Source organism: Aquarana catesbeiana, linkage group LG05 (assembly GCF_042186555.1).
Source record: "Aquarana catesbeiana isolate 2022-GZ linkage group LG05, ASM4218655v1, whole genome shotgun sequence".
Classification (NCBI taxonomy): domain Eukaryota; kingdom Metazoa; phylum Chordata; class Amphibia; order Anura; family Ranidae; genus Aquarana; species Aquarana catesbeiana.
In genome coordinates this window covers 503,198,393-503,221,903 of record NC_133328.1, presented here as the reverse complement: position 1 = coordinate 503,221,903, position 23,511 = coordinate 503,198,393, and the positions used below count along the sequence as shown (strand labels likewise).

Here is a 23,511-nt window from a genome sequence, read left to right as displayed (position 1 = left end):
ATAAGAGTATCTGATAAAGACAAGAGAAACTAGAAATGTTTGTGTGATATCAGCTTAAGCACGTTGTGTTTGTCTATTGTTGTAACTTAGATGAGAATTCAATCACATTTTTTGGCAAATTACTGCAGAAAACCAGTTAATTCCAAGGAGTTCACACATTGTTTTCTTGCCACTGAAAAGTATTTGTGGCCTTGGGATTTTCTGAATGACCCAAGACTGGAAATAGCACTGGTAGAAGCAACAGACTGGCCCTCTAGTTTCATAGTGGTGTGCACTACATCAGTAAGAGCTGAAACTGTCTTATTTAACTTGAAAGTAAATGCAGTAGATTCTGATTCCTCAGGGGTAAGTTCATTAGCTAAAGAACGAAGCAAGACAGCAAGCTCATTAGTCAAAAACTCAGAATTAGACAGAATTTCTATTTCTGCACCCAGTGGCTTGGAAACTGCTGAGGCCATGGGTAAACCAAATATAGAATCTGGAGAAGAGGGTACAGGAGTCATAAAATCTTACATGACCATGAAAAAAACAGGAAGGGAAAGAAACTATCAACACACGATAGAGCCAACAAGGACTCCAAGAATGGAACAAATTCTAAGAGCAGAAGGTAAAATGATCCCAGGCAGCAGATGTCAGTAGGTGTGTTTCAAGCAGCCACAGAACCATTATAATGTGATCTGGAGGCATCTGGTACAGTGCCTCCCCCCTACATCCTCCAACGTCTATGATTAGCCACCCCCCAGTCTAGGATCAGACATGTTGAGGCCATGTGGCAGTAGGGTTATATATAGACCCAGGGTAAAAGGCATATCCTGTGCTCAGGTACTCACTAAACTTGGACAGCTGGTAGCAGGTGAGGGTCAGATGGCCAGAGATGACCAAGTCAAGGTAGGTGAACATCAGGAATGCACACAGGAGAAACAACACAGGAAGCATGCTCCCTGAATTGAGAGATGCATGAAGAGAAAAAGAGCACAAAATGCACATACAACGCTTCACCCAAAAGATAATGTCAGCACTGAGTCCCACAATATTAACAACTTCTGTGGAAAAACCACCAGCATCAGAAAATAAAAGCACCCAGCTATTTCAGTTATTGAGGTAGCTCCCAGTGCTGAGTGGCCTACTTACTAAGGAAGTCTTCAGAGACAGGGTAACTTTTACCAGAGTGAAGTCTACAAAATACCCTATGCTGAGCGCGGTGTCCAAAAGTCAATTTCAGGCTATCCCTGTAACCTCCAGTCCGGGGGGGGGGGGGGGGTGGATAATGGTACTCCAAAATTTAGGTTAAGATCATGCAAAAAAGCTGCAATTGAAGAGACCAAGCTTCATCAGCAATGCAGTGGGGTCTTGATTGATAAAAGCAGAAAAATGGGTGCTAGAAAATGACATGGACATTCATTGTACTGTTCATTTAAGCACAAGAGAATCCATTTTGTTCTCACTGTTGAAATGTGTTCTGTAACCTTCACCTAACACACAGACACTTCTCCTACTAAACGCTCTCTACTCCCCCCTCCCTTTTCAAGGTTTTACTTTTGCAATTGTTCTATTCGCTAGTTTTTAATAATATATTTCTATTTGTTAGCTTTTAATAACATATTGCTATTTGTTACTTTTTAATAACATCTCACACCACCCCTTTCTTATCTATGTATAAAATAACATGTAATAATAAATTTTTCACTGAACGGACATTTTAAACACAGTGATTGAGTCCTGTGAATCTGTTCCTGCAGCTGCAGTATTAACTTTGTTTTAGAGTCCCAATCAGAAATCAGTCATATCAGTCTTGGCGAGTCATAACAGGAGTTTGGCAGAGTCTCCAGAAGGAACCGCGCTTCGATCGGGATCATCGGGAAACGCAGACCTCAAATGCCGGCTAGGTAAGCTGCCCTTAAGCTTGCTATATTTCTGCCTTTTCCTATGTATCCTATCTGTCGGTTCTCAAGGAAACCAGACCACTCTCGGACCTTTCTGGTTGGGTAACGTGTGTGTGTGAATGTGTTTGTGTCCCCCTTCACGGGTTGGACTGTGTGTGGATAGGGAAAATCCTCTGCAGTTCCCTGCGTTGACTCCTTGTGGGCGACCTGGGTCAGAGGCGCATGGTAGGGTCAGATAAAACTCACAGAGAAGAGAAGAGACGAGGAGGGTCTCTTAATGAGTGTTTTGTCTATTGTCATAAACCCCTTCTATCCACGTAGATAAGTGGAGACTATTCTTGTAAATCTGCAGATTTGCTGTACTATTTGTTTTAGAGGCAAGAGGGTATAGGCAAAAGTAGAGAAGAGAGAAGACTGGCCAGTCATTATGGGCATTAAATTAATTAAGGGAATGAAGGGAGAGAGGCCTTCAGAAAATGCCCAGCGCAAGATGAGCGCTAGAGAATATATGAACCGAAGGTACGGTTCTGCCTATACTGAGCCCCTAGATAAATGGGTAGAATGGACAAAGGGAACAGCTAAACCTTTAAAATCTGAAGGGACTTTTGATTTAAAAGTATGGCAAACTTTTCTGCACGATTATGGCCCACTACTGTGCAGTGAAGGAACGTGGAGAATAGCTTGCACATGGGAGACAGAAGCTAAAGTAGCAAATCAAACTGGCTTGACGGAGATATTTAATAAAAGTACTGCCCAAATTTACTACGTTTAGCCAGAAGACTCTGTAGAGGAGGACCCCCCACCTTATGTGGCTGCCAGTTTGGCTTTAAGGGGTCCACGCACAAAAGCAAAAGAATTAGATTACATGGAACACACAAAAGATGAGCTATGCAATATAGTAGAGAGCAGAGGTTTAACAGCCCCATATCAACCTACAAAGAGGGATTTGGCTCGTATCCTAGAAACAGATGATTGGCATAAATCAAAAGGCACATATGCAAACCTAGATCTCTCTGAACTTAAGGCTTTGGCCAGAGAAAGAGAGATAGAGTCTGAACTTCCAGAGCAAACCATAATTTCCAAATTGTGGCAGCAAGATGAAGAGAGAAGGAAGGGAGATGCCAGCCCTTCTGCCCCTGGCATAGAGAAATCTGTTGCAGTTTATCCTGTCAGAACCCAATTAGTTTTTGAAGGTGATGCTGTTGACAGTAAGTCTCAAATTAAATGGCATGTACCTTTTAGTCCCCAAGATATGAGAGCCATATTAGAGGGATTGGGAGATCCTAGAAAGAATCCAATTGGGTTTGCAAACAAACTTAGTGCTGCACAGGAAGCATATGAGGCTTCTGCTACTGACATTCATCAGCTTCTTATTAAAGCAGTGGGAAGCAACATGTCTGGCTATATACTTAAAGAATGTGGTGTAGACGTCAAAAATCTAGGTAAGATGGTTAGTGGACGGGAGGTTTGTGAGAAATTGAAGGAAAAATTGCCCCAAATATATGGACAAACCAGACATGCTGAATTTATGAATGCTAAGCAAGGGAAAGAGGAAGCAGCAGGGGCTTATTGGAGGCGGTTAAGTGATATGGCTGAGGAAGCAGGCATTAAAATAGAGGAAGAGAAGGCGGGAGAAACTGCAAGTCCATCTACACAACTGGTGAAACAAAGGTTTCTTGATGGTTTAATACCCCAGTTGAAAGAAAAGTTGTTCACAGCAAGGCCTGAGGCAGGCAATATGTCTATTTGAGACGTCCTGCCTATCCTGTTGTCCATAGAAAACAGGATTAACCAAAAAGACAGCAAACCCAAGGTAATGTACATGGGGAAGCAGAGAGGAAAAGGAAGAGGAAGAGGCAAAGGCAATTTCAGAAATCATGGCAATCGGGGACCAATTATATGCTACAATTGTGATGGGGAAGGACACATAGCCAAATTCTGCCATCTTCCTGACCGTAGACTAGAAAAGAGCTTAGAGGCCCCTCATGCTGATCCCAGTTCTCTGCCAAAAGCAGTGGATCAGGCATAGGAAAATGGCATGCCAGTATCAATCATGTTAAATAGGGGAGACAATGGTCCCGAGGCCAGAGTAAAAGTATTTTTACAAGAACTCCCCTATCCTGGAGGAGAAACAGAATTAACCTGTTTAATTGATACTGGTGCAAGCCGAAGTGTTTTTAATATAGAGGACTTACCTCCAGGATTATTATCTACAAATGTTATCTCTGGTGTTGGCCTAACCGGGACCTCTACTGATTTGGTTGAGTCCAAGCCACTTAAACTCAGGCTAGGACAGCAAACAGAAATTGTCACTAAAGTGTTAGTTTCAGACACAGTTCCTACCAATCTTTTGGGAGCTGACATTTTGAACCAAATTTTAGCAAACATAGACTACACTCCTACAGGAGTCCAAGTGGTCAGTAGTCTATCAGGAGAAGTTTTAAATTCTGCCTGTGGAGTATTTTTAATCCAAGACTCCACTCTGTCATTTCCACCAGAATTGAAAGTGATTCCCATTGAATTATGGGCCACCAGCAAATATGATGTAGGTCTGCTGGATTGCACCCCAGTCATAATAAAAATTAAACCAGGAGCCCATCTCCCACAGATTAAACAGTACCCACTGAGTATTGCTCAGACTGAGGGGATAAAGGATCAAATCACTCAACTGAAAGCAGCAGGGGTTGTTGTACCAATTAAGTCCCAGGTCAATACACCCCTGTTCCCAATTGCAAAGAAGCCAGACAAGAAGGGTGGGCAGGTGACATATCGCATGGTGCATGATTTGAGAGCCATTAACAATATAATAGAGGCAGATACCCCGATCGTGCCCAACCCCCGCACTTTACTAAGTGGAATACCTGCCTCCAGCACCTGCTTTACAGTGATTGATCTTGCAAATGCTTTCTTTTCGGTGCCCCTGCACCCAGATTGCTGGCACCTTTTTTCATTTACCCATGATGCCCAAAAGTTAGCATGGACAAGATTGCCCCAAGGCTGTGTGAGTAGCCCCTCTGAATATAATACTGCGTTAAAGCAAGTATTGGACCAATGGTCCCCCTCACACCCAAACACAGTTTTGCTTCAGTACATAGACGATTTGCTTATTTGTTCTGATACAAAGGACATTTGTAGCAGAGAAACAGTAAGCCTTCTCATGTTTCTCTATAACAGTAACAACAAAGTTAGCAAAGATAAGCTACAATACTGCCAAGAGAAAGTGATCTTCCTGGGTCACTGCATTTCACATGGAATCCGTCACCTAACCCCAGATCGAGTTAAAACTCTACAAAACTTTGAAAAGCCAAGAAATGTCCGGCAACTACGTGCCTTCCTGGGGTTAGTGGGATATTGTAGGGACTGGATTCCAAATGCATCAGAACTTATAGCTCCTCTATATGAGGCTACCACTAGAAACCCTTTCAAACTCACATGGGACAATGAATTGCAGATGAAGGAGCTTATTAAAATTTTGTCTGAAGCTCCCGCCATTGGACTTCCTGACTATACTAAGACTTTCTCGTTGTTCTGTCATGAAGTCAATGGATTTGCTGCAGGTGTACTCACCCAGCTACATGGAGACAAACAGAGGCCTGTGATGTATGTATCAGCCTCATTAGACCCTGTCATCAAAGGCTCCCCCAGTTGTATGCGAGCCATAGCAGCCTGCATTTTGCTGCTAGACAAAGTAACGGAGCTTGTACTAGATTCTGCTCTGATCCTGTATGTGCCACATGCAGTACAGGAAATCATGAATCAAGTAAATACTAGACATGTGTCTGCCAGTAGATTTGACAAGTACCAGTCTGCTCTTTTTGCTCCATCGAATTTAACAATCAAACGATGTGTTACTTTAAATCCGGCTACTCTTCTTCCTATAATTGATGAGGAAGATGTAACAAATGGTACTGATGTAGAACCTGAGAGTTTTTCTCATGATTGTATGGCTCTTATGGAGGTAGAAAGGGCCTCTGTCACACCAGCAAAAGATGAGCCCTTATCAGATTGTGACACACACTTATTCGTAGATGGTTCCAGATTTTATACTGACGATGGTCAGCCACACACAGGGTTTGCTGTAACCACTACAGACACCATTTTACATCAGGAAGCATTGAAACCCCAGATGTCAGCAAAGGAAGCGGAGTTGTATGCTGTAGTCAAAGCATGTCATCTCCTAGAGAATCAAAGGGGAAACATCTACACTGACAGCAGATATGCATTTGGAATGATTTTGGGCCTATCTGGAAAGCACGGCACTTTCTGACTAGTGCAGGGAAGCCAGTGAGACATGCAAAACTCATAGAGCGGCTATTTGAGGCCTTTCAGAAACCAGCAGAAGTTGCCATCTTGAAGGTAAAAGGGCATGCAAGGGGAAGTGACATGACAGCCAGAGGAAATGCTTTAGCGGACCGAGCGGCAAAGGATGCTGCCCTTATGGCATTTGGAGTCACATCCACTGTAGGGGTCGCCCAGGTAGCGGGGACAGATTCCCCTCATCAAGAGCAGTGGGATGTAGAAACTCTAACTCAGTTGCAGAACCAGGCCCCTGATGAAGAGAAGGATAAGTGGATCAAATGTAATGCTACCCAAAATCAGCAGGGCCTGTGGAGCGCTGACAACAGGTGGTGTCTACCCAGGAGTTTGTACCCAGTTTTAGCACAGCTGGCACATGGCGTCAGTCATCTTGCTAAGGGCGCGATGGTGGCACTTACTGACTGCTATTGGATAGCACCTGGATTTAGTGCATTTGCAGCCAGGTTTTGTGCTTCATGTCTCACTTGTGCTCTGTACAATGCAGGGAGGCCTGTTCATGTTCCCCAAAGGCATTCTCCAAAGCCAGATTTCCCTTTCCAAAGAATTCAAATAGACTACATTCAAATGCCCAGAATAGGCACCTATGAGTTTGCTTTAGTGTGTGTTGACATGTTTTCAGGTTGGCCCGAGAGCTGGCCAGTAGCCAAAGCAAATGCAAAAACAACAGCAAAGAAAATTTTGAATGAAATAGTTTGTAGATATGGAGTTCCTGAAACTATTGAGAGTGACAGAGGAACCCATTTTACTGGGGAAGTAATGAAAGAGGTAATGGAAGCACTTCACATACAGCAAGCTTTCCATACACCTTATCATCCACAAAGTAGTGGTAAAGTTGAGAGACTAAATGGAATTTTGAAAAACAGATGTGCAAAAATTAAAGCAGATACAGGAAAAGGATGGGTGGAAGCTTTGCCATTAGCCCTATATTCTGTACGAACTACCCCTAAACAACCACATGGGCTGTCCCCCTATGAGATTTTATTTGGAGGGCCACCCAAAACAGGGCTATATTTTCCCCAACAGTTGCAGGCTTCTCACTCTAATCTGTTAGAATATGTTCAGATTTTGCAAAGAACATTGAATAAAATACATGAAGGTGTTTATAAATCTATCCCCGACCCAGATTCTGTTTCAGGTATTCACAGAATCCAACCAGGTGACTGGGTGGTGGTCAAGCGACACGTCAGAAAGCCACTAGAACCAAAATTTGACGGACCACATTTGGTGCTTTTGACAACCGGTTTTGCTGTCAAGTTGGAAGGAAAGCCCACCTGGATTCACGCCAGTCACTGCAAGAAAATCCTGAAGTGATGATATCCTTTGAAAAAAAGATGATAATGTTTCTTTTCTTTTTGTTGTTTGTGAGAACTGAGACATGGAAAAATAACCCTTTCATCCAAATGTTAAAATTGTATGCAACCCATAGCAACGCTAGTAACTGCTGGGTGTGTTCTCACTTACATCCCCAAACAGGAACAATACCCATGATAGCAATGCCTCTCAATTTCACTGATCTAAACAGGACCAGAATAAATGGCTCATACATAGTCTCCACAGCTAATGAGCACAGATCAGTAACTTTGATGGTTTCGAAACAGATAAACACTCCACAGATTTGTTTAAACATTACATGCCCGTTTAACACTAAATGTACACGGTTGGGCAATTCAGATTGCAGCGGAGCAAAAATTACAGTTTATGGAGGAGACTATGGTCAATATTATTATATCCCAGATCCAGAACTAAATAGAACCCTTTATAGTACAAATTGCTCACAGTTCCCAATATGTGAAAATATCGGTTTCCTGAGATTCCATGTTATTGCTTCCAGTTTTTTAGGAGCAGGCATACCGTCCATACGTAGAGGGTTATATTATATATGTGGAAATAAAGCTTACGCCTGGCTTCCTACTAATGTTACAGGTACATGTTATATTGGGAAGTTAGTACCTGCTTTGGCTGTTCGCAAAGATACAGTGCGACCAGATCAAAGTCCAGAATACCCTTTAGTGTTCAAAAGAGAGCTGTTCACTGAAGGTGACATGGCATGGTCATGGTTCCCTTCCTGGACAGGATGGGGAATTGAAGCAATGAGAAGACTAAATAATTACACTAGAATTGTAGATGAGATTTTTAACCTTACTACCACTGATATAGGTTTATTAAATGAAGAAATGGCTCAGCTTAAAAAAGTAGTATTAGAGCACAGATTAACGCTAAATTATCTCACTGCAGCTCAAGGTGGGATGTGTAAGATATTTCGCACTGACTGTTGTATATACATTTCTGATAATGAGGACATTATTAAAGGGCATCTTGCTAAGATAAGAGAACTACAGAATAAGGCCAGAGATGTTGCTAAAGATGGATGGAACCCCTTTAAGGGTTTAGGAGGTTTTGGTGATTTTTTATATGGCATAGCAACATGGTTACAGAAACTAGGCACTTACATTGTGATGTTCCTATTTCTCATGTTTGTTATTTACTTCCTCATCAGGCTATGCCTCTGTGTGACTACCCGCTGTACCAACAAATGTACCACCAGCCCTGATGAACCCATTATTGTGAGAAAGCTAGGAGAGAGCTGAACAGGACGCCGTCTCTCTGCGCCAATGTAACAGGAGTTACCAGCAATCGGCTGAACGTAACGCGGAGAAGAATGGTGTCAAATAAACAAAAGGGGGGAAATGACATGGACATTCATTGTACTGTTCATTTAAGCACAAGAGAATCCATTTTGTTCTCACTGTTGAAATGTGTTCTGTAACCTTCACCTAACACACAGACACTTCTCCTACTAAACGCTCTCTACTCCCCCCTCCCTTTTCAAGGTTTTACTTTTGCAATTGTTCTATTCGCTAGTTTTTAATAATATATTTCTATTTGTTAGCTTTTAATAACATATTGCTATTTGTTACTTTTTAATAACATCTCACACCACCCCTTTCTTATCTATGTATAAAATAACATGTAATAATAAATTTTTCACTGAATGGACATTTTAAACACAGTGATTGAGTCCTGTGAATCTGTTCCTGCAGTTGCAGTATTAACTTTGTTTTAGAGTCCCAATCAGAAATCAGTCATATCAAAAAAAATAAGTCCTCCTAAGAAAACTAGCAAAAACGAAAGTATGCTGGTAGCAGGAAGGGTTATCCTGGGTTTGCCTACAGTTCTCTTTATTGGTCAGTTTCGAATGCCTTGTAGACAGCAGTATAACCCAAAGGTTAAAGATTTTCTGTGTTCCTCAGTGGACAAGAAAGAAATAAAACGTGTGAGAAAGTGTCTTTTAGCAGATATCTGGCTAACTAGTGCATTATTTAACTGGTCTTAAAACAATTACTTACACCAGAGTAGAACGGTTCACCAGACACACAGATAACGTCCTGCTCTTGAATCATCAGTATGTCTTTGGCTAAGTGGAGTCGAACTTTGAAAGGCTCTTGATTACCATCTTGCAGCAAACAAATTCCTGTCTTTGCCTTAAAACAGAAAGAAAATATGTTTTATGATAAACAGTATTATTGGTGTACATGCAATAAAGGTTTCTGTGGTATATGCAGCATAATTAGAGTATCCATAGACAAAAGTTTTTTTACATTTTTTTAGTTTTGGATAGATTAGTTGCTTAGATTCTCTATCAGGTTTTATTGGTGAGAATGTCACCAGTAGGACAGCTTCATCTCCATTTGTCCTAATGACTATTTTCACCGCGACAAAAAGAGATGGGAAATGCAATAGTGTAGGATGTCACTGAACAGGAGGTGAGGGGAAACCTTCAAATGAGGACATCTGTTTGAGGCATAAATTGAATAGCCACACACTGATATAAGGATATGCCAAGCCACTTTATTTTAAAGTAATCTAGCACATCACAGCACCTGAACCCAGGGAGATTGTGGATGCATTTCACACATTCGTTTAGTGAGAATTATAAAAAATAATAATCAAAAATCCATACCAGACCCTTATCTGAGCATGCAACCTGGCAAGCTGCAGGAAAAGGGGGCAAGGACAAGGGCCTCATCCCAACAACCCTTGCCCGGTGGTTGTGGGGGTCTGTGGGTGGGGGCTTATCGGAATCTGGAAACCCCCTTTAACAAGGGGGCCCCCAGATCCCACCCCCCCATGTGAATGGGTATCGGGTACATTGTACCCCTATTCATTCACCAAAAAAAGTGTCAAAAAAGTAAAAATGACAGGAGACAGTTTTTGACAATTCCTTCAATTAAAAAAAAAATTTTTAAAAAAGGGTCCTGCGATGTAAATCCATCTTCAATCACAATGCCGACGGAGCCAAAAAACCCCCCCAAAAAACTGAAAAACTCTGCCTCGATGGGAGGCGTCCCTGCGACTGCAGCCTTTTTGTGCTGACAGCTCTTATATAGCCAAGGGCGGGCCCACACGGTGACATAACCAGGTGACTCTGCCCCCTTCTAATGTCATGTGATAGGGGGGGTCGGGATCTGGGTGTTAAAGGGTGCTTCCAGATTCTGATAAGCCCCCTGCCCGAAGACCCCCACAACCACCAGGCATGGACCCCAAAGCACTCTCGCCATGTTGAGAGCGTGTGGCCTGGTACGGTTCAGGGGGGGGTGCTCTCTCGTTCCTCCCTTTTCCTGCAAAATGCCAGGTTGCGTGCTTGGATAAGGGTCTGGTATGTATTCTTTTTTAAATTTTGGCACGGGGTTCCCCTTAATACCCATACCAGACCTGAAGGGCCTGATAATGTACGGGGGGGGGGCCCACGCATTTTTTTTCAATGACTTTTATGTATATTGCCGGGATCTGACAATACATTACAACCGCAAGCAATTTGTGGAAGTATATCAGTCATAGATAAGAAGTAACAATTAACAAAATGGGTTGCACTAGTTCATTAAGTGTGCTTATTCCATACAAAACAAAAGCTAGGCAACAAAGTGTAAAAAAACCTACATTTTTGGGGGTTTATTTTACTGTATGCTATGCAGCATGCCCCAGAGTATAGAGTTTTCTTGCTTTTTTAAACATGTTCTGTACTGTAAGTTTCTTTACATAGAGATCCTTACAGTAAGAGCACTTCCTGTTGCAGGCACACAGTTCTAAGCCACTGCCTTGCAATAAGCAGCAGTATTGTCAGCCTGCTGTGCAAGCTCTTTCAGTTGACCATTAGGCTAATCTGATAGATTTGATAGGCAGCCCAATGTTAAATTGAAGGATGGCACATAGCAGTGTTGCTACTGCTAAATATGGGGCAGTGGCTTAGCGCTGTCAGCCTGCAACAGGGTGTTCTGTTCCTGATAGTATCTCCATGTAAGAAATTTATCAGCATATTTACATAAAAAACATATTTTACAGAATACTGTACAATAAGCAATATAATAGGTAACATGACAAATTGGTAATACTGTTTGCTTACCGCAAAACGCAGATTGCATTGATTAAGAGGAAATATGGGAATGTGTATGTAAGTGTATTGGATGTCTGCTGAAGCCCAAAAATCTCCCAGAAGAAGGGAGGCATTGACTGACCTGACTGATATCTTGCAGATCTTTTTAACCCACTGGAAAAAGTTGAGGTTTTTTGATCCAGAATGAGAAAAAAACTTCTCCTTTTGGCTTGGGAACTGTGGAAAGGTTTGAGTTGAAATTCTGAAAGCTTTCCTGGGAGTGGGACTAGAGCAATGACCTCTTGAAAAAGAAGTTGCTGAACAGAACAAGATCTGCCCATCTTTTTGGGAGGATTAGTAAATATGAGAGCAGAAAGCGGGGAGGCAGAGTTTGAAATTCCAGCTTGCAGCCCTTGGAAACGACACACAGGACCCAGGCATCTGGGATTTTCTGAGACTATGACAAGTGATGGCACTCCTTCATTAATAAGGAAGTTTGAAGCCAGACTTGACTGGCTTGGAGAATCATGTCTTCCGACAAAAGTTTAATTCAGACTTGGCTTGAAGCTAGAAGCTTTAGAGGGACACAGAAACTTTGTCTAGCCTAAGCAGTAGATGATCACAAGTTCTATTTTCTGGTGGAGGAAAGAACGTCTAACTCATGTGATTTCCTTGATATACATATTCAAAAAAGGGATCAAATATGCATTCCTGTTTAAAGGGCAAAAGCTCTAGGCATTTGTTATACAGGTGCTTAACAAGAAGGGAAGGGCGCCAACACGCTAATCTAATTAAATAATCAAGAACCAATGCTGTTCCTAGAATTAGTATGATACTAGGACTGCATTAGATGTCAGTGCAGCACATATAATTTTTAAATAAATCAGTATTACACTGCCTGTTATCACCTGCCTGTTTGTGGCTCATTTGGTGGAGCCATCCTTGCAAAGCCTTTGATGGGAAGAGGAGACAGAAGCTTATATTGTGGTGAATATACCTATCGATTGAAGGGAATTCATATTTATCTTATACATGCTTAATGGTCACTTGCTGGCCGAATTTATCTGGTGAGCGCATTTGAATATCTCACTTTGGGTGGAGCACTTCTTTAATTAATGAAGCACTTTATTTCACTGAATCAGGGTGTTGGAGTATATACATTGAACTGTCATTATTCATATTTTTATTGCTATTTTTATTTGAATTTTTCAATTTTTCATTTGGGATTTTTTATATATAATCTTTTTGGTCTTTCACATTTTTGGACATTTATTTTGAATATACACTGATGTTTTGGAATTTTTATGAAATGATTAATTTATCACTGGGTTGATCAGTTAGTGCTCTTTTTTTCTTTTATTCTATTTTGTATACAGGAATTTTGATAACCAGCATTTTAGCCAAAGAATCCTGGATGAAAGAAGGCTCATTCCAGAAATCTTGTGAAGCATATCTACCAAACTATTCAGGCAGTAGTGCAAGGCCACGGGTAAAGGCTGTAGTTGTTGGTGAATGGAAGGATCTATTTAAATAGATCTAGAATACCAGGCCATGCTCTTAGTGTAGACAGCAAGGGTCTGGAAAACAGCCATAGTAACAGCTGCAGAATGCTTGGTGATGCCTGCCAAGGAAAAAAAGGCTTTTAAGAGGGCCTCTAACTTTTATCCACTGGGTCATTCATGAGCATAGTGGTATACTCTACAGGAATTGGAAGCATCTTGTTAAGACAAGAGATGGCAAGTTCGTCTACAGGGACCATCTATTTTTGCATTAAGCTCCCCTGAGCAAAATGTTTGGAAGAAGCAAATAGTTATTTGGGGTGATACCAGTGATCATATAGGGTGGGCTGTATGAGTGGGTGGACTGGAAAGGTCTTATCAGGCTTGGGTATATCTCATGACCCCATGTGGTAGCCTGGGTAAAAAGAATCAGGCTACTCTATTTTCAAACAAGAGTATACATCATCAATAGGGATAGCAATGATATCTTTAGGCAACTCATCCTGATCCGATTTCTCAGAAGGAGAGGGTGGATCTTTTTTATCTACCTACTCCACAGGCATTGTACCTGTAGCCAAGGCACAGTTAGAAATTGACTGCAATGGGGAAAGAAGAAACTCACTTGTGACTTCTGTTATGTATTACCCCTAAAAGGACTGAAATTCTAACAATGAAGTCAGACATTGTGGTAGAAAATTCCTCCCTAGATAAGTAGAAAGAGGTCGGAGTGTCTGAAAGGTCAGCAGAGTGCCCAGAGGAGGTCAGAGAATTATCCTAGGCACAACCATGTAACCAGAGGGTACTAGGGTCCTGTGGAGATAAACTATAATTCGCTCTCCCCTGGATCCACGTACTGAAGCCATTTGAACCTTTACCCCTGCCTTTGTGATCTGCCATTTGCAGTGCGAAAAGTATCAACCAAGGGTTTACTCGTGACTTCCAAAGTTGCGAAGAGGGAAGGATTAAGCCTTCTATGCCAGGTGGATGCTGCACCCTGGGATAACTGATGTACTGTGGAGGGAGACATGGGGTTGCTATTGCTTACCAGAAGAAAATGCATCCAGAGAAATAAAATGGTGTGCACATGCTCAGTGAAGTGCCTGAGAATAAGGGAGTGCATGAGCAGTGGCACCAGATGAGACAGACTTGCTCCAGACTGAGGCCTAAAAATTGTACCCATTTAAACAGCTGGAGGTTCCCATCCATGTCTACAACACACACTGTTCAAACTATTGCAGCTAATGCTCTTCAGTGACCAAGGTATAGGAGCGTCAGGAGCCCTGCACTTACCATGACAAATGTCTCGGGACAAGATACAAGGTATGAAATCTCCCAGGGGTCACAGACTACAATTAATACTTGACAAAAATATTTATCCTCCTAAGTCTACCCAAAGCTATCTAAAGAAAGTTTGTCTTGTTTCTTTCCTAACTTTAGTAATTGTATGTCCATTAGTTATAAAAACAAAAATAGCTCAATAATCATAGCTTACTTGTAGCTACTATTACTAAACAAGCAAACTGTGAATAGATACAATATCTTAGTCTTGTAGTATAGCTTTGAAATAAAGAAGACCATATATGACAATGTAATCATATTTATTGTAAATATTTAATTATGTTTATCTTTACATAGAGCTGTGTCCACGCACATATGTCCTCACTATATCCACTCACATACGTCACTTTAGAATATTATGAGCATTTGTGCCCGAGGTAATTGAAAATAAAGTGTTATCTTAGGCCACAAGGAATTGACATGGACATGTAACCAGAGTTTACAGTTTGTACTGTCACATTTGGCAGATTTTGACCTGAAGCTATATGTGTCTATCTTATTTTGAATGAAAAGTGCACAAGGATTAGAGTGTAGAGGAAAAATGGTTCCATTTGTTTTGGAATTATACCTACTGTAATGAAAGAAGTATTGTCATCTACTATTAATAAAGTTCTATAGAAAACATGGCAGTTTTAGTGCCTTCTGCTGACCTCCTTCTGCAAATACTACTTGTTTGGCTGTCATGCTGAGTCTATTGCTTCAAAATCATCTCAGCCTCTCTTGTTCTTTGGCAGTGACTCAAAATATTTGAATTCTCTTTTATCCAGCTTAATTCCAAGCAATTGAATAATAAAAAAAAAAGAGTCCACATTTCTTGCTCAACCACTTGACAAAATACCTTAAGGAGGTTACATTTGTAATGTAATTGGCACTCTTCCACACAGAATAAAGGAACAATTGCTATTGAAAAATGCCCCTGCCTCTGAATACCAAAATACACTCCATCAATTTTGAGGCTTTTCTTAGACTAGTGATGAAAAATACCCATAGGTCAGATAACATTGTCTTATACATTTTTGGATGTATTTGTACAATTGACCAATTGCAAACAAAAACGAGAACATTTAAATGTAGCAGTTTTGAAAAAATGACATTTTTGTATTGTACAATATTTATGCACCGAATAAATAATAGGTGGTGCATAAAGTGAAATCATAGTTAGAAGGGTGCATTTGGGAATTCCAGGATTTGTATAAAGCAGTTCGTTATTTTGAGAACAAATATTAAACTCTGAACGTGAAGAAAAGGGATGAGCTGAATGTTCAATCTGAGTGTAAGTTGGACCAAACCAATAAAGGGATTGTAAAAGTTAGTTTTTTTTTTTATTATTAAAATACCAAACATGTAAAATTTACCTGCTCTGTGCAATGGTTTTGCACAGTGCATCGTCAATCCTCCTCTTCTCAGTTCCCCTCCCGGTGCACCTGGCTCCTCCCCCACAAAGTTCCTCACAGCAAGTCACTTGCTATGTGGACACTTGTGTGTGCTCACTCCCGAGCCCTGCTCTGTGTGTCCATAAGACACATGGGGCAGGGCTTGGCCCTGCCCCGATCTCTTGTTACTGGCTCTGACTGACAGCAGCGGGAGCCAATGTATCTGAGCCAATGATGAGTGACAGAGCCAAGAGTGCCGAGACTCTTGTGCACATCGCTGGATCGAGATCAGGCTCAGGTATGTATTTATGATGGGCTGCGGAAGGAACTAAATACAAAAATAATACTGCGCATGTGAAAAGATAATTCAGTGTGAAAAAAAGCAGCACCACAAATGTGAGTTATTACCACAAGAAACAAAATAAAGATGTGTTGCATTACAGTGATTGATATTAAAAATACTGAAAAAAATTATAAATAAATAAATGCTCCAGAAAAATCTCTCAAATGGACCATTCACTTTTAATCCCCGCTAGGGGTTAAAAACGCCTGTGTTGCGGCGCTTCCGAAGCACTTTTCATTGCAATGGGCAGGGGTGTTTTGGGAGCGCGCTCCAAAACTGTCCCAAAGTTTCTGCTTGCAGGACTTTTTCTAACGTCCCGCAAGCGCACCGCCCGGGTGTGAAAGCACTCAGGCTTTCACATTTGGGTGGCATGGGAGGCAGTTTTTTCAGGCAATTTACAGCCGTTATTTCTAGCGCTAAAATGCCTGAAGACTGCCTCAGTGTTAAAGGTGTCTAAGGGAGGGTCATAACTCCTGTCCATTTATTTTTTGCCATCTGTGTCCCATTGCGGAGATTGCCCTTCACTTCCTGTCCCTCAGCCAAAAGAGAAAGTGGGATGAAAACTCTGCAAATTGAGGGAATCCCTTGGGGCCCCCCAGATGACCAGAACTAGTGTCCCCATTGTAAGATTTCCCCTCTGTCCCCTCTGTACAAACCAAAATTCTGGATTTTCTTTTACTTTCACTTTCAATGATAATGGTATACAGGACAAATAGAGAGGATGAATCTCTCTAACAGGGGCACAGACAACAATACAAACTGACAGGTGATTTAAACCCTCTCCACTCTATCCAAAAAAAAAAAAAAATGCCTTTAGTTGTACTTTAAGGCTGGGTTCACACTTTCACCGCATCCAATTCACATAAGCTGGAGACTGTTACCGGCTCTCTATGGAGCCGGTTCACATATCTCAGCAGCGGCCCAAAATTTGGACTGAAATCGGACCTGAAACGGTGAATGGAGACGCACCAGACTTTTGCTGTGACCTACTGAGTGTTCTAGTGTGAACCCAGCCTAATGCCGCGTACACACGATCGGAAATGCCACCAACAAAACTCAGATGAGTGCTTTTTGTTGGAAAATGCGACCGTGTGTATGCTCGGTCTTTTGCAGGCGGAATTCCAGCCAGCAAAAGATTGGGAGCATGTTCTCTATTTTTCGGTCCGGAAAAGTTCCTATCCGAAAATGCGTTCGTCTGTATGCAATTCCGACACGCAAAAAATCACGCATGCTCGGAAACAATTCGACACATGCTCAGAAGCATTGAACTTCATTTTCTCGGCTTGTCGTAGTGTTGTATGTCATCGCATTTTTGATGGTCGAAAGTTCCGAGAACTTTTGTGTGACCGTGTGTATGCAAGGCAAGCTTGAGCAGAATTTTGTCGGAAAAACCATCCAAGTTTTTTCTGACGGAAATTCCGATCATGTGTACGCGTCATTAGTGTCTTTTATGTATTTTTGGAGGTTCCATGATGCTTTTACAAAAAAAAAAAAAAAAAAAAAAAAAGGCTAGCAGGGAGCTGCCATTTACCTGCATTTAAACACATATATATATATATTTTTCTATGTAACTGTCAGTGTTGTTGTGGTAGGTTGTATACATCGTACAGATGTGCTACCTCACATATAGGTTTAGGAACCCCCCCATGCAGGTTATTTTAAATCACTGTTCCTGGCAGAATTAAAATTTTTTTTTTGCTTTAATATATGTCCCCTGGTCAGTGCCTTTTTGACAATTCGTAGCCTACGAGCTGAGAAAATGACTATTATTGATTCAGTTCCCCTTGATTTCAATGGGGTTCTGGTTTGGTATCTAAATGTTTCTAGTGTTTTTGTCAAGCCATGATTTAACCAAGACCAGGTATTTTCAGCTCATTAGTAGTGAAGAAGACTTAAAGTGGTTGTAAATCCTCGCATATACAGAGTGAAGAGAATAGCCTCAGATGATACATTTAGATGAAACAAATCCTCCTACATAAGTTTTACTTGTTTACCTGCAGTCTTCCCCTCATGTTTAAAATCTGTCTTTATCTGTTAGCAGCAGAAAATAGGGTGGAGAGGCAATTACACCATGTGAGGACTGATTGGAGGAAAGGGACACACCCCTCCCTCCACATAGAAGTTGTATTCGGAATAGACAAGCTGTGTGCTTATCTCCCTCCCTGATACAAATTGTATCTCATGTTATCTCATGTGTTGGTAAAACTTCTCAGAAGTGACTCATGCTGATAAAAGAGGAATGAAGCACCAGAGAGAAACAACAGAGCTTTGGAGAGAGATAAGTAAACACTACAGATACAGCGGGTAAAATAAGTACTTAACAAAACATAATTTTTCTAGGTAAATATATTTCTAAAGGTGCTATTGACATGAAATTTTCACCACATGTCGGTAACAACCCATGCATTCCATACATACAAAGAAACCAGAAAAATAAGTTCGGAAAAGCTACAGTATGTGTAATAATATGGAATGACACAGGGGAAAAGTATTGAACACGTGAAGAAAGGGAGGTGCAAAAAGGCATGGAAAGCCAAGACACCAGCTGAAATCTATCAGTAATATGAAAGCAATCCTGCCCCTTGGCAGTGCAGATTATTCATCTGGTTCAGACTCAACTGATGGCCTATAAAAATGTGTCTTATTACCAGGGTGTCACACAAGAAACACCTCATAAATGGGTAAAAGCAAAGAGCTCTCTCAAGACCTTCACAATTATTGTTGCAAAACATACTGATGGCATTGGTTACAGAAGGATTTCTAAACTTCTGAATGTTCCAGTGAGCACTGTTGGGGCCATAATCAGATAGTGGAAAGAACATCATTTCACCATTAACTGGCCACAACCGACAGAGGAGTGAAAATAATTATCAGAAGAGTTTTCCAAAAGTCAAGGACCACTTGTGTAGAGCTTCAGAAAGACCTGGAATTAGCAGGTACAATTGTTTCAAAGAAAATAATATGTAATGCACTCAATCGCCCTGACCTGTATGCACACTCACCACACAAGACTCCATTGCTGAAGAAAAACCATGGTAAAGCTTGTTTAAAGTTTGCTGCACAACATTTAGACAAGCCTGGAAATACTGGGAGACTAAAGTCTGGTCAGATGAGACCAAAATGGAACTGTTTGGCTGCCATAATACACACCATGTTTGGAGGTCAAATGGCACTGCACATCACCCCAAAAACATCATACCAACACTGAAGTTTGGAGATGGGAACATCATAGTGTGGAGCTGTTTTTCAGCATACAATACTGGCAAACTTCATTTAATTGAAGGGAGGATGAATGGAAAAATGGACCAAACATTCTTGATAAAAATATGCTGCAAGACAATGATCCCAAACACAAAGCCAAGGAAACTCTCAATTTGTTTCAAAGAAAGAAAATAAAGCTGCTAGAATGGCCCAGCCAATCACCTGACTTAAATCCGATAGAAAATCAGTGGAAAGAACTAAATATCAGAGTTCATAGAAGAGGCCCACGGAACATTCAAGATTTGAAGACTGTTTGAGGGTCATTTACTATAGCGCCGGGAAGTACTGGCTGCTATTACATGTAATAGCGCCCATTTTAGGCAATTAAGATTTCAACAGGTGAACGAAAAAGAGCTCTATTAGCGGTGAACATACGTTAGTAAATTTGGAAATCAGCGCTAATTAGCGATTACGCAGATATGCAAATGCCAATTTCTACTAAGTTATATATAGCACTGCACTGCAACCATGATCCATGTATATGAAAGAAACATTTTTATGTGAGATGTGCTCTACCTCGTGTGCATCTATTGATGTATATTGCAATTAGTATTCCTAGTTTTTTTTTCCTTCTTTTGCTAACGAATGCAGTTATGAATGATTATTACAGAGTAATGTCTGCTATTCTGTAAAGTTACATGTATTGAACATTTAGGTTACCTATTTGTTGTATGTTGTTTTTTTCATTTTTTTTAATTTAGGTGACTATAAAGTGGTAATTATTTATGTTCATTCTTTAATCATACAACACTATTTTGCAGAGATCAGTGTACTTAGCACAATGGCTTGGTTGTCTGCTCAGATGTCTCCACAGCACTCAAGGTATGAGTTCAAATCCCAGCCAACCTACCAAACACCAGCTGTGTTTATTTTTTCAGTGCACAAGCAAATTAAAACAAACAAAGAGATGTAAACTGCCGTTATCTAGTGTATGATGTTTGGAATTCGACACCATAATAATATTGAATACTTACATAACGTTGCATGCATTTATAGACTTAATATAATAGAATCAACCATACTAAAGTTCATTGGCTAATTGGCATTCGCTTATTTTCAGTACATGCTGCTTTGGCTAAATGGCTAATAGTCATTCACCATTTTTTCACCAATGCAATCTGTCCCTCTGTGGCATTTGAACCCATGAGTCTTTCAAATCCTGAGTTTTTCAAGGTAGAATCGTTGACCACTAGCCTATTGGGCTTAGCACAATCATACATAGAAAATACATTTACTAGTGTTTGATATTTCTTCTCCCTGAGCTCTCTTCTCCCCGAGCCGTCGCTCCGGCCGCCGCCGTCTTCTCCCGCTGCTGTGTTCTTCTGGGCAGCCGGTTACCCGCTAATAAAAAAAGCCACTCTTTTTCTGTGGCGGTCTTCCGTGGCCATCCAATGACGTCACCCAGAGAGCCCGCCCCATGGCTATGTAAGAGATGCCACACATCGGGTGACAACACAGCGGGGGAAGACCGCCACAGAAGAAGAGCAGATTTTTTTTTAATTAGCAGATAACGGGCGGCACGGAAGAACACAGCAGATGGAGAAGATGACGTGACATGAGAGACAGCTCAGGGAGAAGACAGCTCGGGGAGAAGATGGCGGTGGGAGAGACAGCAGCAGGAGAAGATGGCTCAGGGAAGAAGATGGCTTGTAGCTATTTTACAATAAAGGACTTGTCAAAAACTGGCTATTGTTTTTTTTTACATTTCACTGCTTTTTTTGGTGAACGGGTACGATGTACCCCATACCCATTCACGTAGTGGGGGCAGGATCTGGGGGCCCCTTGTTAAAGGGGGATTCCAGATTCTGATAACCCCCGCCCACAGACCCCGACAACCACCAGCCAGGGTTGTTGGGAAGAGGCTCTTGTCCCCATCAACATGGGGACAAAGTGCTTTGGGTGGACCCCAAAGCACCCTACCCATGTTGAGGACCTGTGGCCTGGTATGGTTCAGGAGGGGGGTGCTCACTCGTCTCCCCTAGCCTGACCTCCAGGCTGCTCAGATAAGGGTCTGGTATGGGCCCCACATCAATTTTTAAATTTTGGTGTGGGGTTCCCTTTAAAGTCCATACCAGACCTGAAGGGCCTGGTATGTACTGGGGGTAAGGGACCCTATGATGTTTTATTCCTTGATTTTTGGAATTCCACACCATAACAGGAAGAGAGAAAGGATAATGGGCCACAGGGCCCTAATTGGGACTTTACAGGCAATATGGACAATGATATAGTGCAAAAATATATCTTATTAACAATAAGTCATATCAAACAGGTCAAGTAAAAAAGAATCAAAAACACATGATAGGCATATGATAGTAATGAGTATCTAGTGTAAACAAGAGAGTTGACACCAAATAAATGTCAGTGAGCCCCTGTGCGTCAACGCGTTTCGCTGTTTTGCTTCATCAGGACACACTTGGGGTAGTTGGAAGGAACAGGTCTCACTTGTCAACATAGAAATATCTCCACATGGAGAGCTCCCAGATGATCACCCAGGAATCACTGTGTAAAGCAAGAGGCAGTTTCTTACTAATACCAGTGACCGTGTATAGGGCTGATGTATAGATATGAATATAAACTCATATGGTTCACCGGGGGAAGAAGGAGATACACCGTAAATATCCAGATACAGTAGGTGACCGCGATATTGTGTCAATCTCGCCGCTGTTATTGGTGAGATTTGATACCTGGGAGCCCCGTCGTGGGAGCCAGTGCAGAGCTGGCTCGCTCATCAGGAAAGGAAAACTTTTTTTTCTTTCGCAATGAGCGACAGGCAGTGCTGACAGCTGTCTGGTATGAATCATGAGGGGGAACGCCGTGCCAAATTTTAAATAAAAAACTGACATGGGTTCCCCCCCAGGGGTATACCAGGCCCTTAGGTCTGGTATGGATTTTAAGGGGAAACCCCTACACTGAAAAAATGACGTGGGGGTCCCCCAAAATCAATACAAGACCCTTATCCGAGCACACAGCCCGGCCGGTCAGGAAAGGGGGTGGGGACAAGCAAGCGTCCCCCTCCTAAACCGTACCAGGCCACATGCCAAATTTTAAATAAAAAACTGGCATGGGTTCCCCCCAGGGGCATACCAGGCCCTTAGGTCTGGTATGGATTTTAAGGGGAACCCCCTACACCGAAAAAACAGCATGGGGGTCCCCCAAAATCCATACCAGACCTATATCTGAGCACGCAGCCTGGCTGGTCAGGAAAGGGGGTGGGGACGAGCGAGCGCCCACTTCCTGAACCGTACCAGGCCACATGCCCTCAACATGGGGGGTGCCCTGTGGCTCCCCTACCCCAAAGCACCTTGTCCCCATGTTGATGAGGACAAGGGCCTCTTCCTGACAACTCTGGCCGTTGGTTGTCGGGGTCTGAGGGTGGAGGGCTTATTGGAATCCGGGAGCCCCCTTTAATAAGGGGGCCCCCAGATCCCGGCCCCCCACCCTATGTGAATGAGTATGGGGTACATCGTACCCCTACCCATTCACCTAGGGAAAAAAGCATCAATAAAAAAAATACAGTACACAGGTTTTTAAAGTAATTTTTTAGGCAGCTCCGGGGGTCTTCTTCCGACTTTAGGGGTCGTCTTCCGACTTCGGGGGTCTTCTTCCGACTGCTCCGCTCTCTTCGGCCTCTTTTTCCGGTGTTCGGCCTCTTCTCCCGGTGTTCGGTTCTTCTGCCGGGCTCCTCCGCTATCTTCTGCCGCTCTTTTGCTAGCGGTGGCCCGGTCTTCTGCGTCGTCTTCTTCCCTCTTCTCTTCTTCTGATGTTGACACGACGCTCTCTCCCACAGTAATGCTGTGTGAGCGGTGCGCGATGACTTATATAGGTATGGCCCGGGACCATCATGCCCCGGGACTGTGACATCATAATGGGCGGGTTCACCGGGTGACATCACCCAGTGACCACGCCCCATGCCTATATAAGTCATCACGCACCGCTCACACAGCATTACAGCGGGAGAGAGCATCGTGTAAACATCAGAAGAAGAGAAGAGGGAGGAAGACGAAGCAGGAGACCGGGCCACCGCTAGCAAAAGAGTGGCAGAAGATAGCGGAGGAACCTGGCAGAAGAACTGGACACCGGGAGAAGAGGCCGCACACCGGGAGAAGAGGCTTGAGAGAGCGGAGAA

The 23,511-nt window shown here is 42.2% G+C and overlaps 1 protein-coding gene across 2 annotated transcripts in view; it reads right to left on the bottom strand.

Annotated features, from left to right (window-relative positions):
- The window catches only part of SNTG1 (syntrophin gamma 1), a 1,290,858-nt gene that overhangs the window by 350,181 nt on the left and 917,166 nt on the right, over positions 1-23,511 (bottom strand). For both annotated transcript variants that reach the window (XM_073631576.1, XM_073631575.1), the window contains one exon: positions 9,548-9,682. In XM_073631576.1, the coding sequence (XP_073487677.1) occupies positions 9,548-9,682 (135 nt within the window). The remainder of the gene's footprint in view (positions 1-9,547; positions 9,683-23,511) is intronic.